The following is a 24,806-nucleotide window of genomic DNA, read 5'->3' as shown; positions in this document are numbered from 1 at the left end:
GATGCCCAAGTAGAGGCAGGAAGATCACAACCCCGTTCCCCTCTTTTTGCACCTGAATTACCGCAGGACGGAACAAGTGCCGAAAGGGTCTCGGCGCAGTTCGCTGACTGCTGGCCGTGTTGTCTAGCGTTGGGCTTCCCTTGGGCGCGGCGCAAGCCGCACGGGCTGCAGCGTGGCGTTGTCTTCGGCGCAGTGCGGAGCGGCCCCGGAGCACGGTGCTAACCCAGGCTTTTCTCTTCCAGGTGTGGACTGGAACTTGGACACCTCACATGAACAGCGTGCATATGAACCAGCTTGGCTGAGTGGGATCAACTTGCTAGCCGTGAGATTCCTTTTTTGCAGAGGAAAACACAAATGGCAGAAACAGTTTATGTGCTCCCAGATCATTCTACTGATGTGCTTGACTGAAGTGTGTAGGCTTTTTGCAGAAGAACTTACTAACTGACCTTTTTCTGTGAACATTGTGACCGCCCATTCCCCACCATCATACGTTTCAACTTAGTTAGCCTTTACTCTTTCCTTTCCTTTTTTTTTTTTTTTTTTTGACATAACTTTCTGTTGAAGCTGTTCTTTGGCTGGTTGGTTTTAGTACTGTAAACTGCTTCTGAGCAAACACAGAAATTTAGCAAAATTATGTAAACTTGATCCTGAAGTTTTAGAATGGCAAATAAATGTACAATTGTTTACATAACAAATGGCTAAGCAGAAAGTAAATTTCAATATGTCAGTATAGAGGCTCTACTTTATGTAGACTTAAATTAATGTGAGATATGTACCTTCATATTCAGAAATCTGGATGTTTCCTTCATACATTAAACTATTAATAAGCATAACTTTTCTACTTGTGTAATTTAAGTATATCATAAAAAAAAAAAAACAACGGGCATTATCAGAGGGCTTTTTCCAAATGTGTGCTGGATTTTTTGGCGAAGGCATGCATCAAGCGTAACGAGCTATTAGAAATTTGCCTTTTCCTTCTGCGAAAGGTTTTTCGGCAAAAAGCACCTGAGAAAAGAGCCTTGCGGCAATGTGGAGAGTCGTCTGGGCAGTGAACTCCCCTACTTGCCTGCTAAACGGGGTAAATGTATCACGCTGCAGCATCTACTAAAAATTATTGTTAGGGTTGGGTTGATGCAGCAAGGGCGGTCGTGTTCCACGCACGCTCCCCGAGCTTCAATTCCGGGCGTGCCTTGCTGTGCCTGCGCCGTTGTGTCAGACCACCCGGCCGGGGGGAGCGCCAGGGCAGCAGTGAGGCTCCAAAGGCAGGCTTGTTTTGGAATAAGTGGTTTGGCTCTGCTTGACGATGTGTTTCTCTGAACTGGGTCACTGCTCCGAGGAGGTTTATGTGGACAAGTCCAAGGGACGATGTCCTTAGAGCCCTCGGCGGGAGCTGCCACCTTCTTCACTGGGAGTGGCGTGGAGTGAACGGCACAACTGGGAGGCAAAGGCTGAGGAGTCCTGTGAGGCAAGAAGCTAACAAGTGCTATTTTGTGTTTATTATGGTATTCCTTTAAAAGCCAGAAGGAAAAAAACACTTGTCCAAAACCCCTCTTTTTAAATACTGTGGTATGTCTGAGGTGAGCAGAAGGTTTGTGTGCACCCATGTCCATACACGTGCCCTGAGGTGATGCTCTAAATAAAAGTAAGCTCCTTTTCCAGCTGTCTGTGTCAAGAACTGGCTGTAGCGGAACGAGCACCAGACGGAAGAGCTGCTCCGGAGCAGGGTGGAAACTCCCTTTGCGCAGCGTGCTGTGAGTGGGAATGGTGCCCTTCCCCGCCTCGGCATGGCCCCCAGCCCTCTGCTCCCCTTCTGTGCTGGAGGCGTCAGTGCTACTTGGCCTTATTTGCATTTTTATTCTGAAATAGCGCTCTATTTATTACAGCCGTGAGTTCGGTGGGTGACAAGACGGGTGTGCCTGAGGCTGGGGGTCCCTACCGGGGCTGGGAACCAAGGGTGGGGTCTGGGGGTGGTGCTGTCGGCGGGCAGCAGCCTTGTTACTGACAGCCTGTGGCTTGGAACTCTTTTTTTTTTTTTATATACTTATTTTTTTAATACATGTGATGCTTTTTAAGTGCCCCGTTCCCCCAAGGCCCATTCTCTTTTGTCAGCGGGCCGCCCTTTGCCTCAGCCGAAGGCCCAAACCCCGGCTGGAGGTTGGCGCTGTGGTGCCTGAGGCTGCTTCAGACGGAAGGCCAAGTGCGCGCGGTGGCGCCTTGCCCCGGAGGTGAGTGGGGGCCCGGCACGGACCCTTCACTGCTGCGCCCTTATCACGGCATTGCTGCCCTGCCCTTCCTCCTGCCCTCACTCAGCATGGCGGCCGCGGCCTCGCGCTCCGCCCGCGCGGCTGGCGCATGCGCAGAGGGCGGGGCGAGGCCCCATCCCCGCTGGAAGCGCCGACACCATGTGGCGGCTCGCGCGGGGCTGGGGCTCGCGGGGCGCGCGGGGCTGGGGCGCGCGGCGCGGGCCGTTAACGGTCGCGGCGGCCCCGGCGAGCGGCGGCCCCGGCAGCTGGTACGAGCGGCTGGCGCAGTCCTCGGCCGTGCACTGGGCGGAGGACGGGTTGGTGGCGCTGCAGGCGGCCGCGGGGCTGCCCTGGTGGGCCGCCATCGTCTGCGGCGCCGCCCTGCTCCGTACCGCCGTCACTTTGCCGCTGGCCGCGCACCAGAGCCGCCTCCTGGCCAAGGTGGGTTCGCGGCCCGGGGTCCTCCGCGCTGTGAGGGAGGGACTGAGGGCACGGCCGGCGCCCCTCGGGCCGGCTCCGGGGGGCCGTGGGTCCTGCCGCGAGCGGCGCTTCGCGGCACGGGCGGGGGGGGTGGGCAGCGGCCTGCGCCGGGCTGGTCCCCCCGGCAGAGGCACGGCGGTGTGGGCACCTGGGGCTCTGACCCGGCCCCGGTCCTTCCCTGCGCTCGGAAAGGAACGGCAAAGGGGCACGTGCTGCTTCACGGTAACGGCGTGGAGTTCCCGTGGTGTCAGCGGGAGGGGCAGGTGGCGCGTGCGAGGTGCTTCCCGCTCTCTCAGCGTGAGCACGGCTCTTGCTCAGGTTGCTCCGATAAAAGCCCCGAGCCAGGTAGCCTTCTGCGCTTTCGAACTACCTGGTTTTCCTCAAAAGTGAGCAGGGGGGTTGAGGTCACCGCACAGGTCGCGTCCTGTGCCCGCAGTGGGGAGGGAGCTTTTGCCGTGCCCTGGTACCACGCAGAGTGTTTTCCCTTCCCCGCGGACCCGGCAGGACTCGGGGGGATGCCGGTGCTTCCCGGGTGCCGGAACCGGGGTCTGGGGTGGGATCGGCCGGCTCTCTGGCCGCCCGCCATGTGAAGGGCAGGCTGGCGTGTTCCTGGGATGGGGAGAGAAGCAGCAGAATTCAGTTCTTTGATTGCGGCGTATTTCAAGTGGGGTTTTGTTTGTTTATTGTGGTTTTTGTTTTCGTTTTTACAGTAGCACTTGTTCATTTTCTCTTTTTGTCTGGTAGCGAAAGCGAATATCATATTGCGCCCGTGCATAACGGCGTCTCTTCTTATTCCTCGGGATAGCAACTTTGGTGACTGCCAAGTTGTGTGTTCTGCTGGGCTTTAAATCTTTTTGGGGTGGCATGAATGGTTTTCTTCAAGTAGGTGATTACAGTTCATGAACGAAGACAAAAAGATGCTTGTTAAGAACAGCATATAAAATCAGTTTCTGTACTTACTTAGTAGGAAGGTAGTATCTTTGATTGTTACTGTAAACGCTTCTCATTAGTATCTTCCCGTGGTTAATTTGTTTAAGATAAAAGGTGTTCACAGATGCGTGCCCTGTCCTTCACAGTCATTTGTAACGTCTGTACAGTGTAGGGTGGTTGTTCCATGTAACTGTACATAAATGTTTTTCCTTTTTTTTAGCTAGTTGGAAAATTTGCAGCCTGAGATTAAAAAACTAGCTGAGTGTCTTCGCTATGAAGTTTCTGTTCGTGGAAAGCAAGTGGGTTGGTCCAAAAAGGCGGCCAGGTAAGATGGCGGTGGTATATACCTTACAAATCCTTTCCAGATTGAGGGGTAGCAGGAGGAAAAGTCCTTAACAGAAAGATTCTGCCCTTGCCCGAAGGTTTTCTTACCACTTCTGCGACCTATTTGTGTTTGTTATATTGCCCTTCAGAGTACATCCGCTGTAAAGCTCTGAGCTTGTGACAGGCTTGCGCTTACAGGGCCAAATCCAGGATTGTTCTTGTGGTCTTTACTTGTGGCAGAAGTTTCCTTGGCTGTTATGGTATCTAAATACTGCTGGGAACTCGAAGCTCGGGTGGTTGCAGTTCTGTTGGTTTCACAGTGTAGTACTGCACCCCGTCAACAGCGGTGTATCTAACCTGGGATGCTGAGGATCACCTAACTGCCTGATGCCTCCTTGTTGAGCAAGTTGTATCCTAGGTTGGGCAAAAAGCACCAAGAGATGAAATATCAGACAAGTTACCGATACCTGTGGAGTATGGAGTTGGGAGTGTTGTTGTGAAAAGGTGTTAACAGCAATAGGGCCAGAAGTTGCGGGGGGGGTGCGGTCTGCAAAGGAGAGAGGCGTGCTTGAGGAGCGAAGACTTTCAGCTTTTCCAGAGTTGCCCCTAAATAAGGCAATTTGATGTGCACAGCCTGTAGAAGCATTATTTCCAAATTTGAGAAGTTACTCTATAACAGGTATTGTGAGAGAGCGTTGTGTCTTTTTTCTTTCTAAAAGGTTCCATTTTAAGAAAAACCTGCGGAGGATTATTACGGAACTGTACGTTCGAGACAACTGCCATCCTTTCAAAGCCACTTTAGTGATGTGGGTACAGCTTCCGATGTGGGTTTGCGTGTCCCTTGCTTTGCGCAACTGCAGCGTGGGTGCTGCGGACCCGGAAGGTGATTAATCTGAACAGACGCATTCTGATTTGGTTTGGTTTTGACTTACTTGAGGTAGAAAATCATACTTAATTCTGTTTTTTCTTTAAACTATTTGTGTAGTTCAAGAACAGTTTTCAGCAGGCGGAGCGTTGTGGTTTACAGACCTCACTGCACCAGATTCTACGTGGATTTTGCCAGTTTCGCTCGGGCTCGTGAATCTGCTCATAGTGGAGGTACGTTGGTGGACTACATAGGACGATAGCAAAACCATAACTCTTTTTTAGGGAGCTGGAAGCCAGTATTACCCGGTTATAAAACCTGCCAACGTAGTGGTAGCTGCAGGTTACAACTGTTTTAAATGCACTGGTCACGACTGAAAAATAACGTCGTTGCTCTTTGGTTTGAACGCACGGGTGTCTTGTTTAGAGATGACAAATTCTGATGTGAAGAGGCTCGGATACTCTATTGGCTTTACTTGAGCGTCAGTAAAATTGAGTCTCGACTCTGAAGTTTCTCTTCGAATGATGTTCTAACGGGCTGCCCGGGCGTTAAGCATCCAAAAGCACCCGTGGGGTTTTTTGGTGTGTTCTACCCCACCCCGATTATTTTTGTTACCGCCTTGCAGTCAAAACTAACCATATCATGTGGTGTTTTAATAAATTGAAAAAAATTCAGAACTTTTAAAGATGACTGGGGAGATTAATCAACAGAAACAGAAAAAAAGAAAAAAGTTTTAATTTCTCATTTTTGGGGGTAATTTGATGGAAATATTTTTCTTTTGGATTTTTGTGTTAGGTGTTCTCATCAAACACTGTCTGGATTTTATTCTTAATCCATCTTCTTCTGTGTCATGTGGACTGAGACCGTTTTAGAGTAGAAAAGTCAGTATGTGACTGCAGACCCGATTCTGCCGTCATTCACTTATCCATCAAGCAGTTTCGGTCTGTTTGCTGTTGGCAGCCGTTTCTCAGAGGGCTGCGCTTCAGTCCAAGGCGGTGGAACTTCCAGATGCGCAAAAGTGGCCGTGTACAGTTACGTTACCTTGAACTGCTTGTTGGGTGCTCCCCTAGGTGGGTACGGTGTTGTCTACAGAGGGCTGAGCACGTGAAACATCAGACGAGTTAAGTGGAAGTTTTGTAGCAGTGTGTTAATTGAAATGGAGGATGCAAAATGGAAGTGATCGGTGAACACGAGTGCTGGGTTAGAGGAAACCCCATCGCTGCCTTTTTTTCCCTTTTAGTCGTTTCACAAAACTTATTTGTAACTGCGGCTTTCTCCCCTTTCAGGTCTTTGCTTTGCCAAAAATGAAAGTTTCCAGATTCCAGAAGTTTGTGACGAATTTCTTTCGAGTGGTGTCAGTAGTAATGATCCCTGTTGCTGCAACGGTCCCCTCTGTGAGTACAGAGTCGTAATGGTGCGTCCCTTAGCCTGCGACTCTGGGATGTTCCTAGCGCGTAACGAGCAGCCCGAATGTCCGGTGTGTTTAATAGACCGTACTCTCTGATACAGCGTGCACTAAAGCACATAAGGTGGTTTTTCTGTGTATACGTTTAAATTCTTAACCCATTTGGAATATTTTTGTCCAAGAGGGAAGAATCTGCAAACTTAGTGTTTCTAAACATCATTTTTGCAAACTAGGGCTTGGAAGGACGTTCACAGTGGGTTAGCATCCTTTTTGTCATGCCAAAAATGAGAGGGAGACTTGGTATGAAGACATATAGCCAAAGATTTGCTAAGTGTTTGCTCGCTTTAAGAGATAGCGTAGTTCTTAGATTAGGAAATTTTCCAGTCATCCTAAACCATTTCTCATTTTACCAGGTGTTTGACTTTCAAATATTTCAGCAGTGGTTAGAAGAAAAAAAAAAAAAAACCAGTAGCATCTAGTTCATCAACTCGTAGTCTGAAATACAGAAGTTTAAGAAGTCTAAGCAAGTCGAATATGAATTCATTTATGAACTACTGTTAAACTTCAGCGTAGGTGACTCTCTTTGCCAGAAGAGTTGAGAAAGAGTGAACAATCCATTTGAAATGGAAGCCATTATTGTTATTGAGAGGAGTGGTGTTAGGTGAGTTCTTTTTCTCGGTAACTGGGAGTCCCCGTGGTTGTGGTTGGCGAAGAGCTGCCGAAGCGTGTCGTGTTTCCCTCGCCCCCGGGGAGGCTGAACTCGGGATGTGTCTCGTTGCAGTCCATGGCGTTGTACTGGCTCTCCTCGAGCTGCGTGGGACTCTCGCACAACCTGCTGCTGCGCTCTCCGACCTTTCGTCGCCTGTGTCGCATACCAAGGACCAGCTCCGACTCGGCTACTCCTTACAGGGATATTGTGTCTGCGCTGACTGCCAGATACGGTTTTAAGAAATGATGGCGTTTGAACTCTCGGAAGAGCTGTCCCAGAAACGTTGCATGGGTAATTCGGGAGTGCTGCGTTATTGAGATGTACTTACTTACTGTAAAATGTTGCAGCTGGAATTGTATTTATTTTCCAAATAAAGCATTGACCGTCTGGCCGTAAAGAACGATTGTTCGGCACAAATGTCTGTTTACTGGGAAGTCTCGTTTCAAGGGTGGTCGTCTTGCATTTGGAATAGTCCAGTAACGCAGGTTTGTCTTCTGAATTACTGTAAGGAATTGTGCAGGTGGATTTTAAATAAAACTGTGACTCATCTAGGCTGCCGCCTCGTAGCGAAGCTGATCGCACGTACGGGCTGGGGGACAGTGGGTTTTGGGGGGAGGGAAAGGCTGGAGGGACGGATGCTGCAGGTAGTGGTTTGTTCAATGAAGACACTGGTGCAGGTTGATCGCTAATCGGGTATAGTTCTTTGATATTCAGGTGGTTCATGTGACAGTCTTACTAACAGTTCTGAGGCAACTAGCACCTTGAAAAAGAAGGAATGATGATAAGAAACCACATACTTCCTTCAACTGCGTATCAAATCTATTTTTTAATGTACGTCCTAAAGGTTAAGTGCAAATACTTTGTGCCTTAAAGGACCCGTGCGTGCTGTTTCTCAGGTAAACATCAGAGTAATGTCATGCGGGCGCTTCCTGTGAGGGTGTTTGGATTCACGTCTCGCCTTGCTCTGCATACATCTTAAGTCAGCAGACGTACGTTGTTGTGAAACTTGTGCTCGATAACGTCTCTTTGCGCAGAAGTCCGCGCAAGTTTGGTCTCGTAAAAGGTCGACTTTTTTTTTTTTTTTTTTTTAAGAGAAGGAGAAATCAGGATAGAGGGCAAAGCATTGCTTGTGTTCTTTGTTCTTGGATGGTTGTCGTAGTGCAGAATCGGGATGTTTCGTGTTTGAACTGTTAAAGTTAGTGCTTGTTAATCTTTGACAACACAAAGTGATTTTTAAAATAACTGGGATTTTTTTTTTTTTTGTCATTAGAGGAAACTATTTCGCCCTGGGAAAGAAAGAAGCAGGCAGAATACCTGGCAGATGCAGACGGCACAAGCCGGCACTCGCACGCGTTTGTTGTGGTGGAAAGAATCTGTGGTCTGTTGGCTTACTCCTGTTGTTAGATTGTTTCCTGTCGCCCTGAGCAAAAGAGGAGTTTGAAGGAGTTGATCGAGGTTGGGCAGGGGTGTTTGTTCAGAAATGATGTTTGAAACTGAATGTCCCTGATTGTCAGTCCCAATATCACACTTCAAACTGTCTTTTAGCGCGTGTATTGTCGCTAGGGAGCGATGCAGGATACGTTCTCTCACGCTTGCTTCAGAAGCTTAAAACAAACCATAAAAATGGTATTTTCTTGCTACATTTTATTTGCCATTAATGTTGCCATACCTTTTTTCAGACTGCGGTCTACCCGTTAGCCAGGACTGAGTGATAGCAGTAGCGGCTGGGCTTGGTTTCTCGCTGTGGAATTACAGTCAGCTGTTGGCAGGATCAAAGCAGGTCGGTATCCCGATCTGGCAGCGTTTCCTCGGGCAGCCGGGTCCGGGCAGCGCCTGGGGAGGCGACAGTGACATCTCGCCTCGCGCCTTGTCCTGAGCTGCCTGCTTGTAGGAGGGCAGCGACCGTCTTCCGGGCACAGGCATGTACAGAAGGGCCAGAAGGTGTTAGACTTCATGGGAACTGGCCACAGATAAATGTATTTAGAGTTAGTGGAAGGGTAGGAAAGGTCTGGAATGCTTTTAACAAAAATCTACAAAACTAAACCCAAACTCAAACTATAGCACTTACAGGGAAGCGCTCGGGAAGTTACTTACTCCACACTTGCGTTTTACTTGTTTCCCGTGCTTTCCTCTGAAGTCCCTGTTCCTGGGCGCTGCTAGAGGCAGCGGGAGGATGCGGGACACAATTCGTGACAGCTTTGGCACGGAAACCCGGTCACTCGTGCCACGCTTGTGGCTTTGCAAGTTGGAATTCCGCGTGCTGATTCTGGCCGACTCCGGTGCTCTCTGTGACGGGTTAGTTAGTCCCTTCTGTCTCATCTGCTCCATCAGTTAATCTGTCGGGTAGGAGTGCTTAGTTTTAACGAACCCGTTGTGAAGGTAAGAATTTGCATTTCTTTGGCAACTCGGGGAAAGCAATTGTACTTTAATTGAAGAGCTGCTATGAGAGGAATTCTGTTTCTCTTCAGACGTGTCTCAGAGAAGGTACTAGTTTGCGTGAAGTGGATCCCAGAGATGAACTTCACAGGGCTCTGAGTTTTGGTTATCTGCAGGTCCGTAAGTTTCTTTGGAGCGAATAAACTGTGCTGTGTATCTTATGTGGGCTGTTCCAGGTACTGCGGTGAGAACGTTTTGTCGTACCAAATTTAGCTGTGCTCGGAGTAAGGTTCTAGCTTTTGTTGCGGTTTACTGTTCTGTACGTGCAAAATAAGAGGTGCACCTGTATATTTGGGGGGGAAGGAAGAAAAAGCAGAAATTCTGTGTTTTTTCGGAACTCTGTGGGTTAAATGGAAAATTTGATATGTAAAGTTGACAATTCATACAGTTATTTCCTGAAATACCCTGGCCCTAAAAAGAAGGAAGACTTGTTTTATCCTTACCGGACATGCACGATGGAACTGTTCCTCCTTGCCCGTAGCCGTTTGCGTAGGCGAACGCTAGAGAATCCAGCCTTTTTCAGCATCTTCTGTTTACTCAGACGATAACGTTGGTGCAATACCACTGCTTTATCTGTGTCAGAAATGTTAGCCATTTTGTCTAAGACTTATTTTGTAGATGGCTCTCAAATGGAGGGGCGAGAAGTGGACAAAAGGAACGTTTGGGGTGTTTTTTATCTTCTTCACTCCCTTCAGCCCTTGAATACGCTGGTACATGTGGCAGGGAGCGCTGAGAAAAGGACTGCCAAAGGATAGTTACACACAGTAGTCGTCTTTTCGCTGCCTGGCATAAGGCAGCAGATGGGAATAACTTAAGGATGTGTGTGTTTGTGGAACAGGTGGAAACAGTGATAAATATGGAACGGAAGTTGTAATTCTCCCGGTAAAAAAAAGCACCGATAGCTTCTACTAGAATTTGTATTTCTGAATTACGTAGCCGTTGTTCAGGCATAATGCAAGTTGGCATGATGTTTCAGCCCTAAATACAGCCCGTAGCCCCTCATCTCTGCTCTAACCCATTTTGTATTGTGCCGATAGGAGAAGGGTCTCAACCTCTCCGTTTATCGCTGGAGTAAACAGCGACTCAGATCTCAGAAATTCCTACCTTGGATTAAGTTAATGGTATCTGTCAAAATACTCCCTAACAATAAGTTTCCCATAAAATAAAAACAGGCTTTGAATTTATTGTATAGCTTCTGAACTTCAGCCAGTAGATCTTGCTCCACAAATTCTTTAAATGCTTTCAGTACGGTCAGAAGCGCTGGCGTTTCTAAATTGTTTTTCCCAGCATTGCCAAAAAAACACCCAAAAAGTAGAAATAAGTACCATAAACCCCAGGAATCTCTTGAGAACATTAAGCTGACCTTTAAACAGTAACAGAAATAAGTAAAATTCAGTAACTCTTTCTGCTCTACAATATGGGATGAAAGATCTGGGGAAGGGGAGTATTAAATAACGTCCCAGGCACGAGAGGAGATTCATGGATTTCGGCCACAAAACTGTCTGAAAGCTGGAAAACAGTTGGGACAAACTGTAAAACGAACTGAGAGAGAGGAAGTAAGTGTTCCACCCGGGGCTGAGGAATCCACGTCCCTCGGAGGTACTTCAGTCTTGCCTGAGAGCTGATGCCACAAGCCCTTCGTAAGCAGGAGACAACAGGGCTGGACAGGGGCAAAACCGAGTTTTGTTGTAGAGAGACAGTATCTGTACCTTCAGGCGTGCATCTACACCCACACACGCCCCCCGTCTGCCTTGTAGCCTTTCTCCGCTCTTCGGTGATTTTAAGAAAACGGTTTCATGTTTGTTGGTGATGTTCAGATGAAAAGCAGTGGCAGCTGGGGAACTTGAACTCCAGTAAGAAAGTATTACTGCTGTCAGAGTGCGCTTTTTCCAGATGATTTTTATTTGTGTTAAAAGTAGCGCTGATACCGAGTGCTGACTAATCATGCTGAAGTCTTAAAGACAGCCGTAATTTGGGTTTCAAGGTCACGAGACAAACAAAGCAAGCAGTGTTGTTGCATGCGGTTTGTTTCTAGCTCTGTATCGGGACTTTAGCGCTTTCCTGTAGCTGTAGGGGCTATCGGCCGATGGGCCTAGAACAAGAGCGAGGAATTACTTATTTGAAGTTTTTAAAAGATTCCAAGGTGCTGCTTCAAAGCTAAATTAACAAAAATTGGAAGCGACATTTTTAACGCAGGATTTGAAGCATTTATTTGAGTCGTGGTGATGGCTTAGTGAAACTGCAGGAGAACTAACTGCACCACGTGCTCGGCGATCCCGATCGTGGCACGGGTTAACCTTGCCACCCATTTCCTGCGTCAGCCGCTTCACGGGTGGTTGTGTGATGGAAGTGTAGAATCCCGGTTCTCCTACAGCTGCTTTTTGGCACCTTGGCGAACACATTTAGGCTTTTGAAAGGGTTTCAAAAGTCGGCTTTCCATCTGAGGACGTTAATGGGTATTGCTGACAATACGTTGGAATGTTCTGCCTGCCGGGTAGAGCTTTGCTCACGCAACAGGAACCGTACAGGCGGGGGAGATAGTGGTTCTGGCTGAGCAAGGCAATTCTGGAGCAAAAGTGCAGATGTCCTCATAGTAATAACGCTGCGCTGGTACGGATGTGGCTGCTTTACCTGTGGAGATGTTGTTGCTCTCTTGTCATGAATCTCAGAACATCAATGATACGGCTACATCTGTGTGCTGCTAGGATCTTCGTATGCGCGTAGACCTTCAAGTGTGAACTTGTGCGTGTAAAGCTGCAAGTTTAACGAGGCAGCGAAAAGCGTCTTATCTAACGATACCAAACAACTCCAAGCCACAGGTACGGAGATCACGGCATGGGGTCAGAATTGATATGACAAAGCCCTTTCCAGGGTTGCAGCAGATGTAGGAAATTGTTTCTAGATGGTTGGAGGGTGTTACAGAGCTGTCTGAATGTCATGCTGTCGTTTTGTCTCCAGTGGAGTGAATTTTTTGGCTGGTGAGCTGGCAGTAGAGGGAGTCGGTACTCCGTGCAGCTCAAGAACAGTCCCCTTGCCATTCCTTCCTTGCGACAGTTCATCTGGAACGGGTTTGTCTCTTCAGCTCTGGAACGGGGCAGGGCCTTAAACCAGATCTGTCTTTTTTGTAGTAAAAAAATACCATGGGCTTTTCTTGGGAAGCATAAGGAGGGCCTGAAAAATGCCTCAGCCAGGTTAACAGCTCTGTCGGACACCAAATGTTTAGTACGTGAAACTGGCTTTGTTAGATGTGCCCTTCTCTTGGGTCTGTTTGAAAGTCTGCTGCTTTCTACGATTCGAGTAGCCCTAGGGTTTGGAGGGAGAAGCATCTTTGTTTTCTTTGGTATCACGTCTCTGCTGGAGCAAGCAATATGTGGCACGTGTACATGAGGAGAAACAGCATGTTCAGTAGAGTTACAGATCATAGATACGTGTACACCGCGTGTTTTCCTAAACAGCTATTCCTATACGCAGATAATCGTGCGTGTGCTGAAGAGCCGGCAGATCCTTGCCTTGGGAAAGGCGCGTGCGTAACGGCTGCCCCAGCAAATACTCGTCAGGCACCGATTTGAATGTGGCCTCTGTTGCCAGCTGTGATCAGCATTTATATTAAATGCTTTGTAGCAATGAATTTGATATATCAGGTACCATTTGACTGTTTGTTGTTTATTTGCGAAATGCCCACGAATCCGTTTGCGGCAGAAAGATCGCTGTGCTGAACTCAAGCGGCTTATTCCTCGCCTTCGTCTGGGGCTTTTGTCAACTGTTGTCTCTATCACAAATAGTCCATTGCAGGCCTGAGCAATTTGTGCGCCGCACATAAGCGTGGCAATTGGTGCAGATGGAAATTTTCATTGGCATAAAACTTGAGCACGAACTTTGCCAGTCAGTTTGATTGCGTCCGCCATGGGAGCAAATTGTCGGTGCTGATCTAGCAGCGTGTGGGTGCCCTCGTCTGTTAATCTACGTGCTCGGTTCTCCATTTATTCATGTTTAGTTTACACCCTTGTAATTCCGCTTACCTTACCAAATCGCACCCAAGGTCTGCCCGTGCAAGTTAAAAGAGAATACGGTTCCTCCGCTCACCGTATTTGGAGGTGGATTTCTTAGGGCATTATTGCGGGTGAAACCTGAGGCTGGAAGAGGGCTGTTGAAATACAGCAGCTGCCTGGGAGGGACACTAAACGCGAGGGACCGGAATCGACAAAGTACAAGTTCCCTGAATGGGTTCTGTTCTGATAGAACGCAGAATTGCTGAAATATCCTGGCACAGATCCCGTATGGACTAGAAGTTGGAGCTGTCAGTGTCTATATTGCTTTTCTATTCCAAAGCCGTAAGGCGGAGCACGCACAGGAACTTTCCAAGCCGTTGTGAAGCATTCGTTAATACTAATGCAACATAATTGTGCAAAGGCAAGTCGAGAGGACGGAGGGTGAAAATGAGAGGGGGTAATGGAAAATCTTGTTTTGTTGGTAATATCGTCAACGTGCAATGCAAAAAAAAAAAATCCCCACTTCTAAGGCAGCGTGAGCCCCTGCCTAGCCAGCACAGGTGGGCTTTCCTTTAGCTGCACGTAGCCAGGAGAGCCTGCTCATGCGCGTGGCGCGTACTCACCACCTTAGTTTAGTGTTAATTTAAAAGCCTAAGTTTTTGCAGGTCACGTAGGTGTGATTCTCTGTCTTGAAAACACGCCTAAACTTAGAAAACAGGGCTGCGATGCTTGCTAGCTTTAATAGTTTTGACCTGGAAAAAAGGCTGCGTGCCCAAAAGCTTACCTCCTTTCTCAGCCGTGGTACCTACTCTGTTAAAATATATTGTCTGTACTAAAATCCTCATCTTGATCTTCGATGCTTTTTCTTGCGAAGAGGATCAGAGCTTTGCTGTTTCCTTTCCTACGATACATGCCTACAGTAACGTAATTCTTTTGTTTTTGGTCCACGTTGATGAGACGAGGCTGGAGCAACGGAAGATGCGGCGACGGGTCAGCTGTGGAAAGGCAGCCGTCCCGCTCAGACGTCTGCTCGAGACTTTGTGCAAACCGTGTGAGAGCGACCTTGCAAGTGGCCGTCTCCTGTTAGAGGGTGAGCTTTCCACAAGTGAGGTGGTTTCTGGAGGAGAAAGCAGAAAAGCTCTTGCTGTGTTTTCGGAGAAACAAAACTGAAGCGTCTTGGAAAAGACTGTATAGTATTCTTTCTGGATGAGACTATGTTATTCAAGTAATGGGATACCTTGCTCTCTTTGGCTTCAGTGTTTCTTCACCTATTCTACATGCTTCCCATTCTGGCTTTACTGAAACCAAAGAAGTTATAAGTAAATTCCCAAAACCCCCTCGTAATAAAAGATTTGAGATTTTAGAAAGAGGGAGAGAGTTTCCTTCTTAGCTTCCCTCTGCTTCTTAGCTTGAAATACTGTAAGGAGGAGGAGCGGGTCCATGTCCCAGTCAAGACGCAAATGTCAGGATGCTGTAAAACGGTTTGCAGGGTGCTAGAGGGGAGCGCCGTGCTCTGCCAGAGAACGGGACGCTCTGCCAGTCCACCTGGTTGTTCTTTGTGGTTGTTTTCCTGGAGAATCCAAATTCCTAATTCAAAGCTGAGTTATTAGGGTGGGTTCCTTGAAGCGCAAGGATTTTTTCAAGGGCAAAGTGTCATTTTTGGCACTTGAGTCCCATGGTTTCTGGAAAGAGAGAAGTGCTGAAGTATTTGTGAAGACGCTGCTGTGCACACGGGGGTGCTCAAGCTCTAGTTCGGGTTGTTAGCTCTGCCAGGGGTCTAAGATCAAGGGTGAGCAGGCAGAGCCTCGATCAAAACAGTTTTCTTCTTCTGTCTTTCACCCGGGTGCTGTTTCAGAGCTTAATCAGCCCATCCCTTTGCAGCCTGCCCTGCTTTTCCACCTTGTTGCCGTGTCCCTTTGAAGTAACCCACTGTTTAACACTGCCGATGTTGACAGCAATGACAAGAACTTGCTAGCTGCTCCCTTTGTGGGCTGAGGGTGCCGAATGGGAATGGGCAGGGCTCGGGACAATCCCTCTGTGGCCCAGTTGGCTTTGCAAAGCCGGCCGTTCTGGCAGCCCTGTGGCCCGCCGGCTCTTTCTTTTTTCACTCGTCATTGCTGGGCTACCTGTATTGAACCGACTGACTTTTTTCTAACAGTAAATAAAATACTCCTCCTTCCTTTGAAGCTCAGCATGGTGCTAAGAGTAACGGCAGCTGCTGTTCTCTTAAGTGAGGGTTGTTGCTCTAGTTTTAAATTTTGAGGGGTCACAAGTTAGTATTATCTTAAAAGAGAGGGGAGCAGGCCGATGGGGAATTTGCACCACAAAAAGTGGCAGAGAGAATGTCCTTAATCCCTTTTTTAAATTTTTTTTCCCCTCCCCTCGATTTTGTAGATTTAGAACCAGTTTAGGCCATGATTTCATGATACTACAACTAGACATCGCTGGATCTCTCAGCGGTACAAGTGCGGTCTAGATCAAGCTGGACTATGCAATTGCATTTCGTCAAATTAGAGCACAGAAATACGGAGTTTATGCTGAGACCTCAGGGCTTTTCCTTGCCAGCGTCATGCCAGCTGTGGGAGGACGGATGATACTAGAGCCAGCGAAACGTTAGTCGCAGAAAGACACTGCGTGCTGGCAGCCTGAAGCTACAAAGTTAACCTGCCAGAAACGTCTGAACACTGGTAAATCGCCCACGTGAGTTCATAATAAGGGATCGGTGCTTTTCACCCATGTCACCGTGACGTGTTTGATTGATTTTCGGTGTGCCCAATTATCCCGTGCTGCTGTGGGCTTTTGGTTTGGGTAGGGATTTTTCGGGAAGGCTCTCTAAGTTTGGTGTCTAAATTGAGCACAGATTAAGGTGAGCACACCCATCCATAAGTTCCTTTCTTTGAAGAGTTGAGCTTCATAGACTCATTTGTCTACCTGACAGTTCATAATTTGAATGCCTTAATTAATTTTGCAGTTGAAGCAACAGTAAATAACGTGTGGGGGTTTTTTCATACCGTTACGTTAGCTTTTTTGTAAAAAGGCAGCCTTCTTACGACACTTTTTTAAATTTTTTTTTTTTTATTTTTTAAATCTCTTTCTCTTGCTACTCAGTGTTCAAGCCAGGAGTCGTGCTTTTTACCTTTTTCTGTAGGTATCTATGTGGTTCACGTTGTTTGCTGATTAAAATACTACATATTTCTGACGCTTGCCTGTTTGAAAATATTTCTGTTCCTTATTTCTAGAAATTTCTGTAATACGTCGCCAGAATTACAGTTGAGTCGCTAGGGTTCCTATCAGCTTTTGTAAACAGCGAAGGTCCGGCTTTGTCAGAAGGAAAATAGCAGGGGACTGGAACCGGGTCTGTCGATTCCCAAGTGGTGCCGTTTGCTCAGAAGCTCTGGTTTTTTCTGTAATCGCTGGGCAGTTCATGGCTTTTGTTTAGCTACAGCCTGTGTAAGTGCTCGCTCCAGAGAGGGCAACTAATAATTCTCTTTGATTTCACAATGTAAACCACCTCAGATTAATTGGATAATAAAAGCTTTGCTATGCTTGCGTTTTTCCACTTTATATGCTACTACAGGAAAGCTGAGAGATAAGCTTTGTTTGGAGATATTTAGAGTAATGATTTCAGCAACAAGTCCCCAGAGATTGACTATGCACATGACTGCAATTTTTTAAAAATATATGGTGACCTTTTCCCCTTTGGATGCAGATGATTTGGAATGAACTAATTGTAGAAATCAAGAGAAAATAGGAGCAGCGATGCTTTAAAATGCTTTAGTGCAGCGTAGTTGCTTTTATGAAGGGCTGCTGCTGCAGGTACTCACTCTGCTGCTCTTTGCTCCAGCGTGGCGACGTAGAGATGAGCGTGGCATGGCAGAACTGGATGTAGCGGACGGACTGCGGGAACTTGGAGCTTTGGCATGGTTACCTTTACAGTGCCGCCAACCCCCGTAAGGAATGGACCCGAAAGAACACTCTGGCTCGGGGGTAAGCATGTGTCGTGTTATTTGCTGTCACAAGCTATTGGCTCTTGTGATAATTCAAAGTTTGGATTGACGATCTCTGTGGAAAATCAGGCTGAAGTCTGGGAGGTGCTGAAGTGCAGAAGTGAGGACTTGACCGCAATATAGTCTTTTCAATATCCTAAAGATACGGAAAACTAATTCTGATAGCCTGGCCAAATGAAATTTGTTTGGTACTTTGGGCTTTTATAATATTTCTCCTCCAAGCTCTATGAGGCGAGATGATGTCCTTATGGCATTAAATAACGCAAACCACAGATTTGTGGTGCAGGCCTGAGCGAAGGAGCTGTTGTGTGACTGACTCTGCTGGCATTAGAACGGCCGTCACCACCCCCGGGTTTTAATGGTTTCTGACGTTCCTCGTTTCTATTTGGATGAGCATCACCATGACGTGCTACAGACCTGCAGTCAGGCAGCATTTTCTAGACCTCGTTGTGAAAGCTTTGTGGTCCCCTTTCAAAAAATTGATCACTACTTTTTTATTTCTTACAATTCACTCATTTTCTGACCTGAAAAATGGAGGCCGATTGCCCAAACGAGCGTGCGGCCTCACGCCCAGTTAGTGCTTGCCCTTTGATACGTAACTCTTAGGCTGCAACAGATGCAATATAATCTAATTCAGTTTCGCTTGCAGTGAAAAGAGGACGGTGAAGCGAAGGTCCACTAACTGAAACTTTTCCCCCCACGAACAAACGCAGACCCGTTCTTTAGCTAAACTGGTGCATGCTAATGGAGCTCAGAGCCCGTTCCAAAGTTGTGCCAGGAGGATCTTAGCCAAGTCAGTTGATTTTTAATATATTTTTTTTTACGCTTCACTTGACTAAATTCATCCTTCCACAGACGCACTTTCCATACACATGGGAACACCTTTTGTTTATTCGGTCTTAGCAGGAGAGACTCTGCCAAACTCAAATGCAAATGTCAGAAGATGTTCCTGAAGGTGATAACACACCTAGAATAATGAAAACATATGCTGGGTTTTTTTACGTGTGATGGAATATGGTATTAGTAGCAGTAACCACCAGCCAGACACTGCATTGCTGCCTCCAGTCATTGGTAAATAACCGTCCTGTGTGTTGGGGGTCCTTTTTTCAAGGTGGTGTGAAATCGGGTGTATTTTTGGTTGGTTCAAAGCCGTAACAAGATACCGTTCATCCACAGACTTTAAATAAGGAAACCCGGCTGTAAGAAGAGAGAGCTCATTTACCACAGTAGACACAGGCAGTTTCTGTGAGGCTCCAAGTACTGGCTCCCCTTTGACATCCGTGTCCGATGTTCCAGAGCTGTCACACGGGAGAGTCTGGGCAAGAGAGAGACCTCTGCCATGGCTCCGGGACCCCATCCCCGAACGCTGCAGAAGAGCCCTAGGAGCGAATATCCGCATCCAGGGACCTTTTCTGCCGGCTCGCCACTGTGGTCCGTGTCAACAACCCCTCGGTCCAGGTGAGAATGCTGGGTTTCTATGCGTTTCTTTTGGGTGAGGGACGTATGCGTGCACGAGGCTTCTGGTGAAACTAGGGCATCGCTCTTGCTTTGGCAGGGAAGCGGTGGATAATTGCTAGTCTACCTGAAAGAGCTGTACACCTTTAGAAGCAATTCCCCGGGACTGTGAGAGCGATCTTTGACATACTAACTACTCACACCAAATCTGTCTGCCCAGCGGCCGTCTCGTTGGAGCGGTTAGCTCTGTCCTGGTGACAAGGACGCTGAGCGTGCGCTGTGCTTTGGTAAGCCACATTTCTGCGACTTGCGTACAAGAAGAGTGCTCTGCAGCTCTTTTCCGTGACAAAAGCAGCAGGGAAGGCGTGCGAGACTGCAATAGCACCAGCATGGCAACTCTTGAAACCCTGCCCCAGAGGGAAAGTCCTCGTGTAAAACCGGGGCAGGTTTCTGATATTTGGAGAGTGGGGCAGTGGTGAGCGTAGCGGTTGGATGGGGTAGTGCTCTTCCCCTGCCCCCTCGAAGTCAGGGCAAGCGTCGAGAACGTGGTCACCGAGGGTCAAAGTCAGCAACAGCGACGCGTACGTTTCTGAGTAACGCTTTATGGACGTGGGGGTTGTGCTTCCTGGGCCGTAGGTGTACTTTATTTGCACGAGGGCGATTCTAGATCTTGTAATACAGAGATTGATGTAAAATGAGAGGTGCACAGATATTTCTAGGCTTCTGCAGCTTGGCACTGGTTGGACTTGTAGGAGAATCTAAGTAATTAAAGCCTAGTAGTACTTTCACGTGCTCAAGAGAAAAAAAGAACCGCTTTAGAATACAGTTTTCCACTGGCCCTGTTTACAGGGAACAAGACAAAATTACGCAACGTTTTTGTCAAGTCTTTGGCTACAAAGACTGTCTTTTAATAAAACGTTGTGCCTCTTTGAGAGGCCTGGAATCCTTAGAAGGCTTCTTGTGCCGGGAAGAAATATATGTGCCGTGACACAGTAGTCGTGTGTATAGTCAGCGTTTCCTTTGCAATATTCCTTGAGTACTCGTGGACATGCCGTTCGTGTTGCTGCGACAGAGTAAATATGCTAACGACTTCCAAGTGGGAACTGCATGCTCGGGAGCTGGGTCTGTCATTTATCCCTGTTATTGTTTTCTAATGTACGTCTGCAAATGGGCTCCACATGTTCAGTGCTTTCCACCCTCGAGTTATTTGGGTGTATGTAACATAGCTGCTTAACCCTTTCTCGCACCATTCTGATATGCTACTCCACCGTTAAGGTAACTGGTCAAATGAATGACAACAAAACACCGATAAATTGGCTTTTGCGTTTACTATTAAAAAGCCTATGTGAAAGGCCTGATTCTGGTGCCGTAGAAGCTTTGTGTAGGGGGCCTATAAACAGAACTAATTAAGGAACTTTGAAATCAAGTTTCATTTATGGTTTTTGTGCTCCTTCACATCACGAGGACAGGCAAGAGAAGTTTTTCTACCGCATGTCACAGGAGTCTGCTGAACCCTGGAAACAATGTGACTCCAAAGAGCTGTTTTCTTAAGTGCAGAAGACAGTTTTGCTCTAAGGAATTGACTCAGGGAACTTCATTAATGATACATGTGGCATGAATTCACCTCCTGAGACGTGTAACTATCACCCTAGATTGGTGCATCTGTGTGATTGCAAAATGATTTTATGACATATTAACGTATGTAGCTTAATCTTGCCATGGGAGGTAACATAAGTGACAGAAACTGGATTTCATGGCAGCCACTTGTTCAGTGGCCTGAGGCAAACGTGTGAACTCGCATCCTTCAGACCCCTGCTGACAGGATGCTTCCCTTCTCTGTCGCATCTCTCTCCAGTACGGCTTCAGCCAGGGTGTAGCCCGGGTCTCATCCAGGTTACGGTACTGCCGTGGTTTAACCCGACCACGCGGCCCTTCGCGCGGTAGCCTGGCTCATTCGAGCGGTTTAGTCCGTGGACAAATTTATACTTTTTCTCAGCTCCTGTTGCTTGTTGGAGTCTCTCTCCACTTTCCCAAAGCAGGAAACACCACTGTTGCGCTCTCTCTAATGGGACACCCTCCGACAGTTCTTTGCATCAAATGTGTTTTGATGCAGTTGTTCACGAAAAAATTAAGTAAGGAGGAGCTGCTAATAAAAATAAAAGATTTGGCAATTATTTTTTTGCTGTAGTGGTTAGAAGCTGTTTTCTGTCTTGAAAATCCACGTAGGTTTTCATGTGAGGCTTGGCTGTCGTGCGGTTTTTGTATGTTTACGACCGATCCAGGTACAGATTGGTTTTGTGGTGCTTGGATTTTTTTTTAACGAGAGTACGGTATTCATGGGATCCAACATTAAATTGGTATAAAGCTTCCTTAGATTCATATAGCTTTTTCCTGTTCCCAGACTTGCTCGAGGTATTTTGGCAAAAGGCCGGTATTATATCGTTTCCACTCTATCTCCATTCTTGCTGACTGCAGGGTTGCTGATAAAATTGTAGCGTGGAACTTAAATGGTGAAACTTCTGTGTCTGATGCTGTCGCTCTGGCATGTCATAAAAGAAACCTAGATGATTCTGTTTCCGTAAAAATCCTCTTCTCAGCATAACCTATGCTTGTTTTGCTACCACTGTAATTTTGAAAGCAAAGGAAGAGGTGACCTTCAAATCACAATCTATGTGATACCTACCAATATTTATTTTTATTTAGTTAGTTAGTTTTATTGAATGGACTGTATGTTGATATGTATCTTACTGAAGACCTGAAGAGGAAATGTGACCTAAGGATACACATATGCTTGCCAAAAACTGTTAAAAGCTCCTTGCTTTGCAGAGCTGAGTATTTAAATTACAGAATTGAAGTCGTCTGTGCAGTTTTCTTCGTCCCTGCGTATATATATGTTACGATGCAGCGTTAAACACCCAGGGACTGTTTTATTCTTGGCAGTTCTGCCTCAGTGCGCAGGATAATTGATGTTCAGGGGTTTACGTACTGCGTGAGGCTCTTGGACGTGCTGTAGAGAATGAAGTTGAAAGGAACCTGGTGAGTAGGTCAGGAAGCCCCAGAGCAGAAGGGAGGTTCTGTGCTGGAGTGGCTGACCGTTCCCTGGCTTTGGTGGTGTTAACGTGGGCAGCGCAGAGGATAGGTAGTACGGGAATCTCTCTAGGAAGCTGGACCGCGTCTGTGCCGCACGCGGATGAGATGGGTTATAGGACTTGCTGCGAAGGAGGAGGTATGGCAGATGCTTAGGTTCGAAAGGATATCTAAAACACGTGTAACGAACTGTGCCGCGCTGACGGGCACGGTGTTGGTTCTCTTTTCTGTTCCTGAGCTGCTTGTGTATCTGTTGCTTTATTATGTGACGTTATTGCTTTGTATGAACAGGAGAACACTAACAATAGGCCAGCATCCGGAACGTCTCAGCAGCATCCACGCGTGCTCCTATCCAGACTGGCCTCGTAGGATGGCTTTTCTAACGCTCGCTGACCCACTTGAGGAGCGATAGGTTGTTCAGCAGTAATCTGGGCTGCGTTCCGTACTTCTCTTAAACTGAGAACACAGATACCACCGGCTTTAGCTACATCTTACATAGGACTTGGATGTATGGCGAGAGCTTTGTCCAGAGGCAGAAGGACCTGTGGATCCCTATTGCTAGGCACGATAGTGGAACCTTCTGCTGGCCAGCTGGGAGAGGACTCGGGAGGAGTCAGCGTGGTGTAGTCCAGGTCTGCTGTCTAGATACTGGCAACTGCTCACAGCTAGTTGATTGGACTCAGTTAGACCCAAACAGGAAATGCTAACTTGCCATTTTGGGGCTCGGAGTTTTCTTTGTGCTGCGGAGAGAAAAATCTGGTGCACTCGGCTCGATGTTGTGTTTGCTATGGGAATTTGCTTTGGCTAATGCAGTTTTTAAGACCTGTTGGTTCACTGAGAGGTCAAGGAACATTTATGTAAGAGAGTCTTCAGTAACATTCCTTTAACTTGGCAAGTTGAAAAAGCAGAGCGCCAATTTTTCCTCTCTTTTGAGTACTAAATTTTTGCGTGGATCCTTTTGACTTCCAGTTATTTCATATTGTGTGCGCGGAATTCATGTGTGGTTTATGTAAAGCTGAAGGAGGAGGAAAATTTGGGACGCATTGCTGAGAAGCAGGATGAGATCCCCAGCCTCCTCGCTAGCTGCTAGTCACCAGAAGGATTTCAGACATCCTACAAGCACTCGAAGGAAAGCTACTCTTAATTTTCTTTTCCTCCTTTTTGCCATTTCCCTTGGGATAGAATTATATTGGTTGTTTTATTATCTCATTGTGTTGACTGATCCTGTGCTCTGCAAATGCAAACTGTGGGGTTTTTTTAAAAAAAAAAAAAAAAAAAAAAAAAAAGAAGAGTGTGTGTTTCATTGTGGAATGACATGCTTGATGTACGTGTGTTTGGTTTTGGGGGGTTTTTTTGACCTAGTAACCCAGTCCCTGCTTCCACCACCTAGCTTATGTTGCAGGTATCGCCAGAAAACTTACTTGTCTTGCTGCCAGAATTGCCCTGTGTTGCCTGGACTGAAACTCGGCAAGCCAGCCTTGCCCAGGCGGTGGTTTCAGCGGGGAAGGTAACACCTTTCAGCTCTCCGCGCGGTCGAAGACCCCGAGCCAGATGCTGCTCTTTGGCTCAGAGGCTAGATCTCACAGCTTGGTTTGCATCCACGCGCTTTGTGGCTAAACTCTTCTTTCCCAGAAGAGAATGGCTGGGTCAGAACTGCCTTGTCAGAGAGGTTTCCCCGAGTCACACGTTATTCAGTACAGTGACAGCTGACATGGGCAAAAACTGTGCTGGGGAGTGAGCAAGCACCAGGATGAATGATCCTGTGCCAGGGTTTGGTCAGAGCCTTGTCCCTGTTTTATTTGTAAGCGGAGACAGAAGAAGCCTGTCAGTTCAGTGGGAATAATACAGAGCTGCATGTCTTTAGTGGGCCTGCGAAGTCTCCTCCTTCGGTTGGCATCGCGTAGCGGCGAGCCCTCAGTCGGGAGAGCGAAGCCTGCAGCGCCTTGCTTTGGAGAGCGATGCGGTGCAGAGGGTCCGGCACCGACCTCTCGGGCCGCTCAGAGACAACCGGAAACCAAAAAGCACGCGCGCTTTGTTTTCTGGCCAAGGCTCCCAAACGCCGTGTGGCTAATCGTCTCGGAGAGACCTCTTGGGCAGTGAGGCGGTGCGTACGCTCATATGCTTGAGTTGGGAGCCAAAATGACAGGAGGAGTAGGGAATCGGAATTAAAAATAAAAAACCAATTAATCAGATGCCTGCATTGAAGAGACTACTTCTGGAGCAGTATTCTAAGTGAGTATTTGGTCAGCTCTGTCATTCTGCTGCTGCTTTCTCGGGAGAATTAGTTTTTACCCACGCGTGATTTTTAGGATCAAGAGTAGTGAGAATCAATTTCTTGGGTACCTCGGTAGCGTTAGAACCTTTGCCGTTTCCACTGCTTAAAATTGTGCTGCATATTCAACAGAGCCACTGCTCCAAAAACAGCCAGTTCTGTCCTTTATCCCAGTAAACTGCTGCAACTTGGAAAAAAGATCAGTGCTTAATTGAAGATCCAACCCATGACATGGAATGGTTATACTGGTCAGAAACTCCCAGGCAACCTAGAAAAAAGTTGCCTTTCCTTTCTTAGGGCAGCAGCATCGTGTTTCAGTTCAGGTTTTTGCTATGGCTGGTCAAAGTCAAATGGGGATTTCGGTCGTCAGGCAGAGCTTTAGCTGATTTGTCGTGTCCCTTGCCGGTGCTTTTCCAAACCAGTGCTGACATGTGCAGGTGGCAAAGACACAGGAGGAGACCAAGAGCTGGGACTGTGTGCTGGTGCCTGAGGCAGAAGATGCCTCTAAGGAAAACAGCTCCTGAAACCAGGCTTGAGCGGCCACGGCCGGCCGTGCTCCGGAGCACGGAGCTGCAGAGACAGTATTGCCACAGGGACCCCCGAC

The 24,806-nt window shown here is 47.4% G+C and overlaps 2 protein-coding genes across 7 annotated transcripts in view; both read left to right on the top strand.

Annotated features, from left to right (window-relative positions):
- ANKRD17 (ankyrin repeat domain 17) overlaps nt 1-833 on the top strand; it is a 92,359-nt gene extending 91,526 nt beyond the window's left edge. For all 6 annotated transcript variants that reach the window (XM_054823032.1, XM_054823031.1, XM_054823030.1 and 3 more), the window contains one exon: nt 243-833. In XM_054823032.1, coding sequence (XP_054679007.1) covers nt 243-302 — 60 coding nt within the window. In that variant the 3' untranslated portion in view covers nt 303-833. The remainder of the gene's footprint in view (nt 1-242) is intronic.
- A 1,543-nt stretch (nt 834-2,376) lies between these two features.
- LOC129206386 (cytochrome c oxidase assembly protein COX18, mitochondrial) lies at nt 2,377-7,353 on the top strand. Its single transcript, XM_054825464.1, has 6 exons — nt 2,377-2,684; nt 3,878-3,978; nt 4,697-4,860; nt 4,963-5,075; nt 6,129-6,236; nt 7,029-7,353. The coding sequence occupies exons 1-6, from the start codon at nt 2,403-2,405 to the stop codon at nt 7,200-7,202; spliced, it is 942 nt and encodes a 313-aa protein (XP_054681439.1). The 5' UTR covers nt 2,377-2,402; the 3' UTR covers nt 7,203-7,353.
- The last annotated feature ends 17,453 nt before the right edge of the window (nt 7,354-24,806 follow it).

Source organism: Grus americana, chromosome 4 (genome assembly GCF_028858705.1).
Source record: "Grus americana isolate bGruAme1 chromosome 4, bGruAme1.mat, whole genome shotgun sequence".
In the NCBI taxonomy this organism is placed as follows: Eukaryota; Metazoa; Chordata; class Aves; order Gruiformes; family Gruidae; genus Grus; species Grus americana.
The sequence above is the reverse complement of the archived record's forward strand: the minus strand, read 5'-3'. Positions and strand labels throughout refer to the sequence as shown.

Bases quoted from the DNA above. Each gene is read 5' to 3' on its own strand.
- LOC129206386 (XM_054825464.1), top strand. From the start codon at position 2,403: ATGTGGCGGCTCGCGCGGGGCTGGGGCTCGCGGGGCGCGCGGGGCTGG. The intron at 2,685-3,877 runs GTGGGTTCGCGG...TTTTTTAGCTAG, and splicing joins AGAGCCGCCTCCTGGCCAAG to TTGGAAAATTTGCAGCCTGA. The intron at 4,861-4,962 runs GTGATTAATCTG...CTATTTGTGTAG, and splicing joins GGGTGCTGCGGACCCGGAAG to TTCAAGAACAGTTTTCAGCA.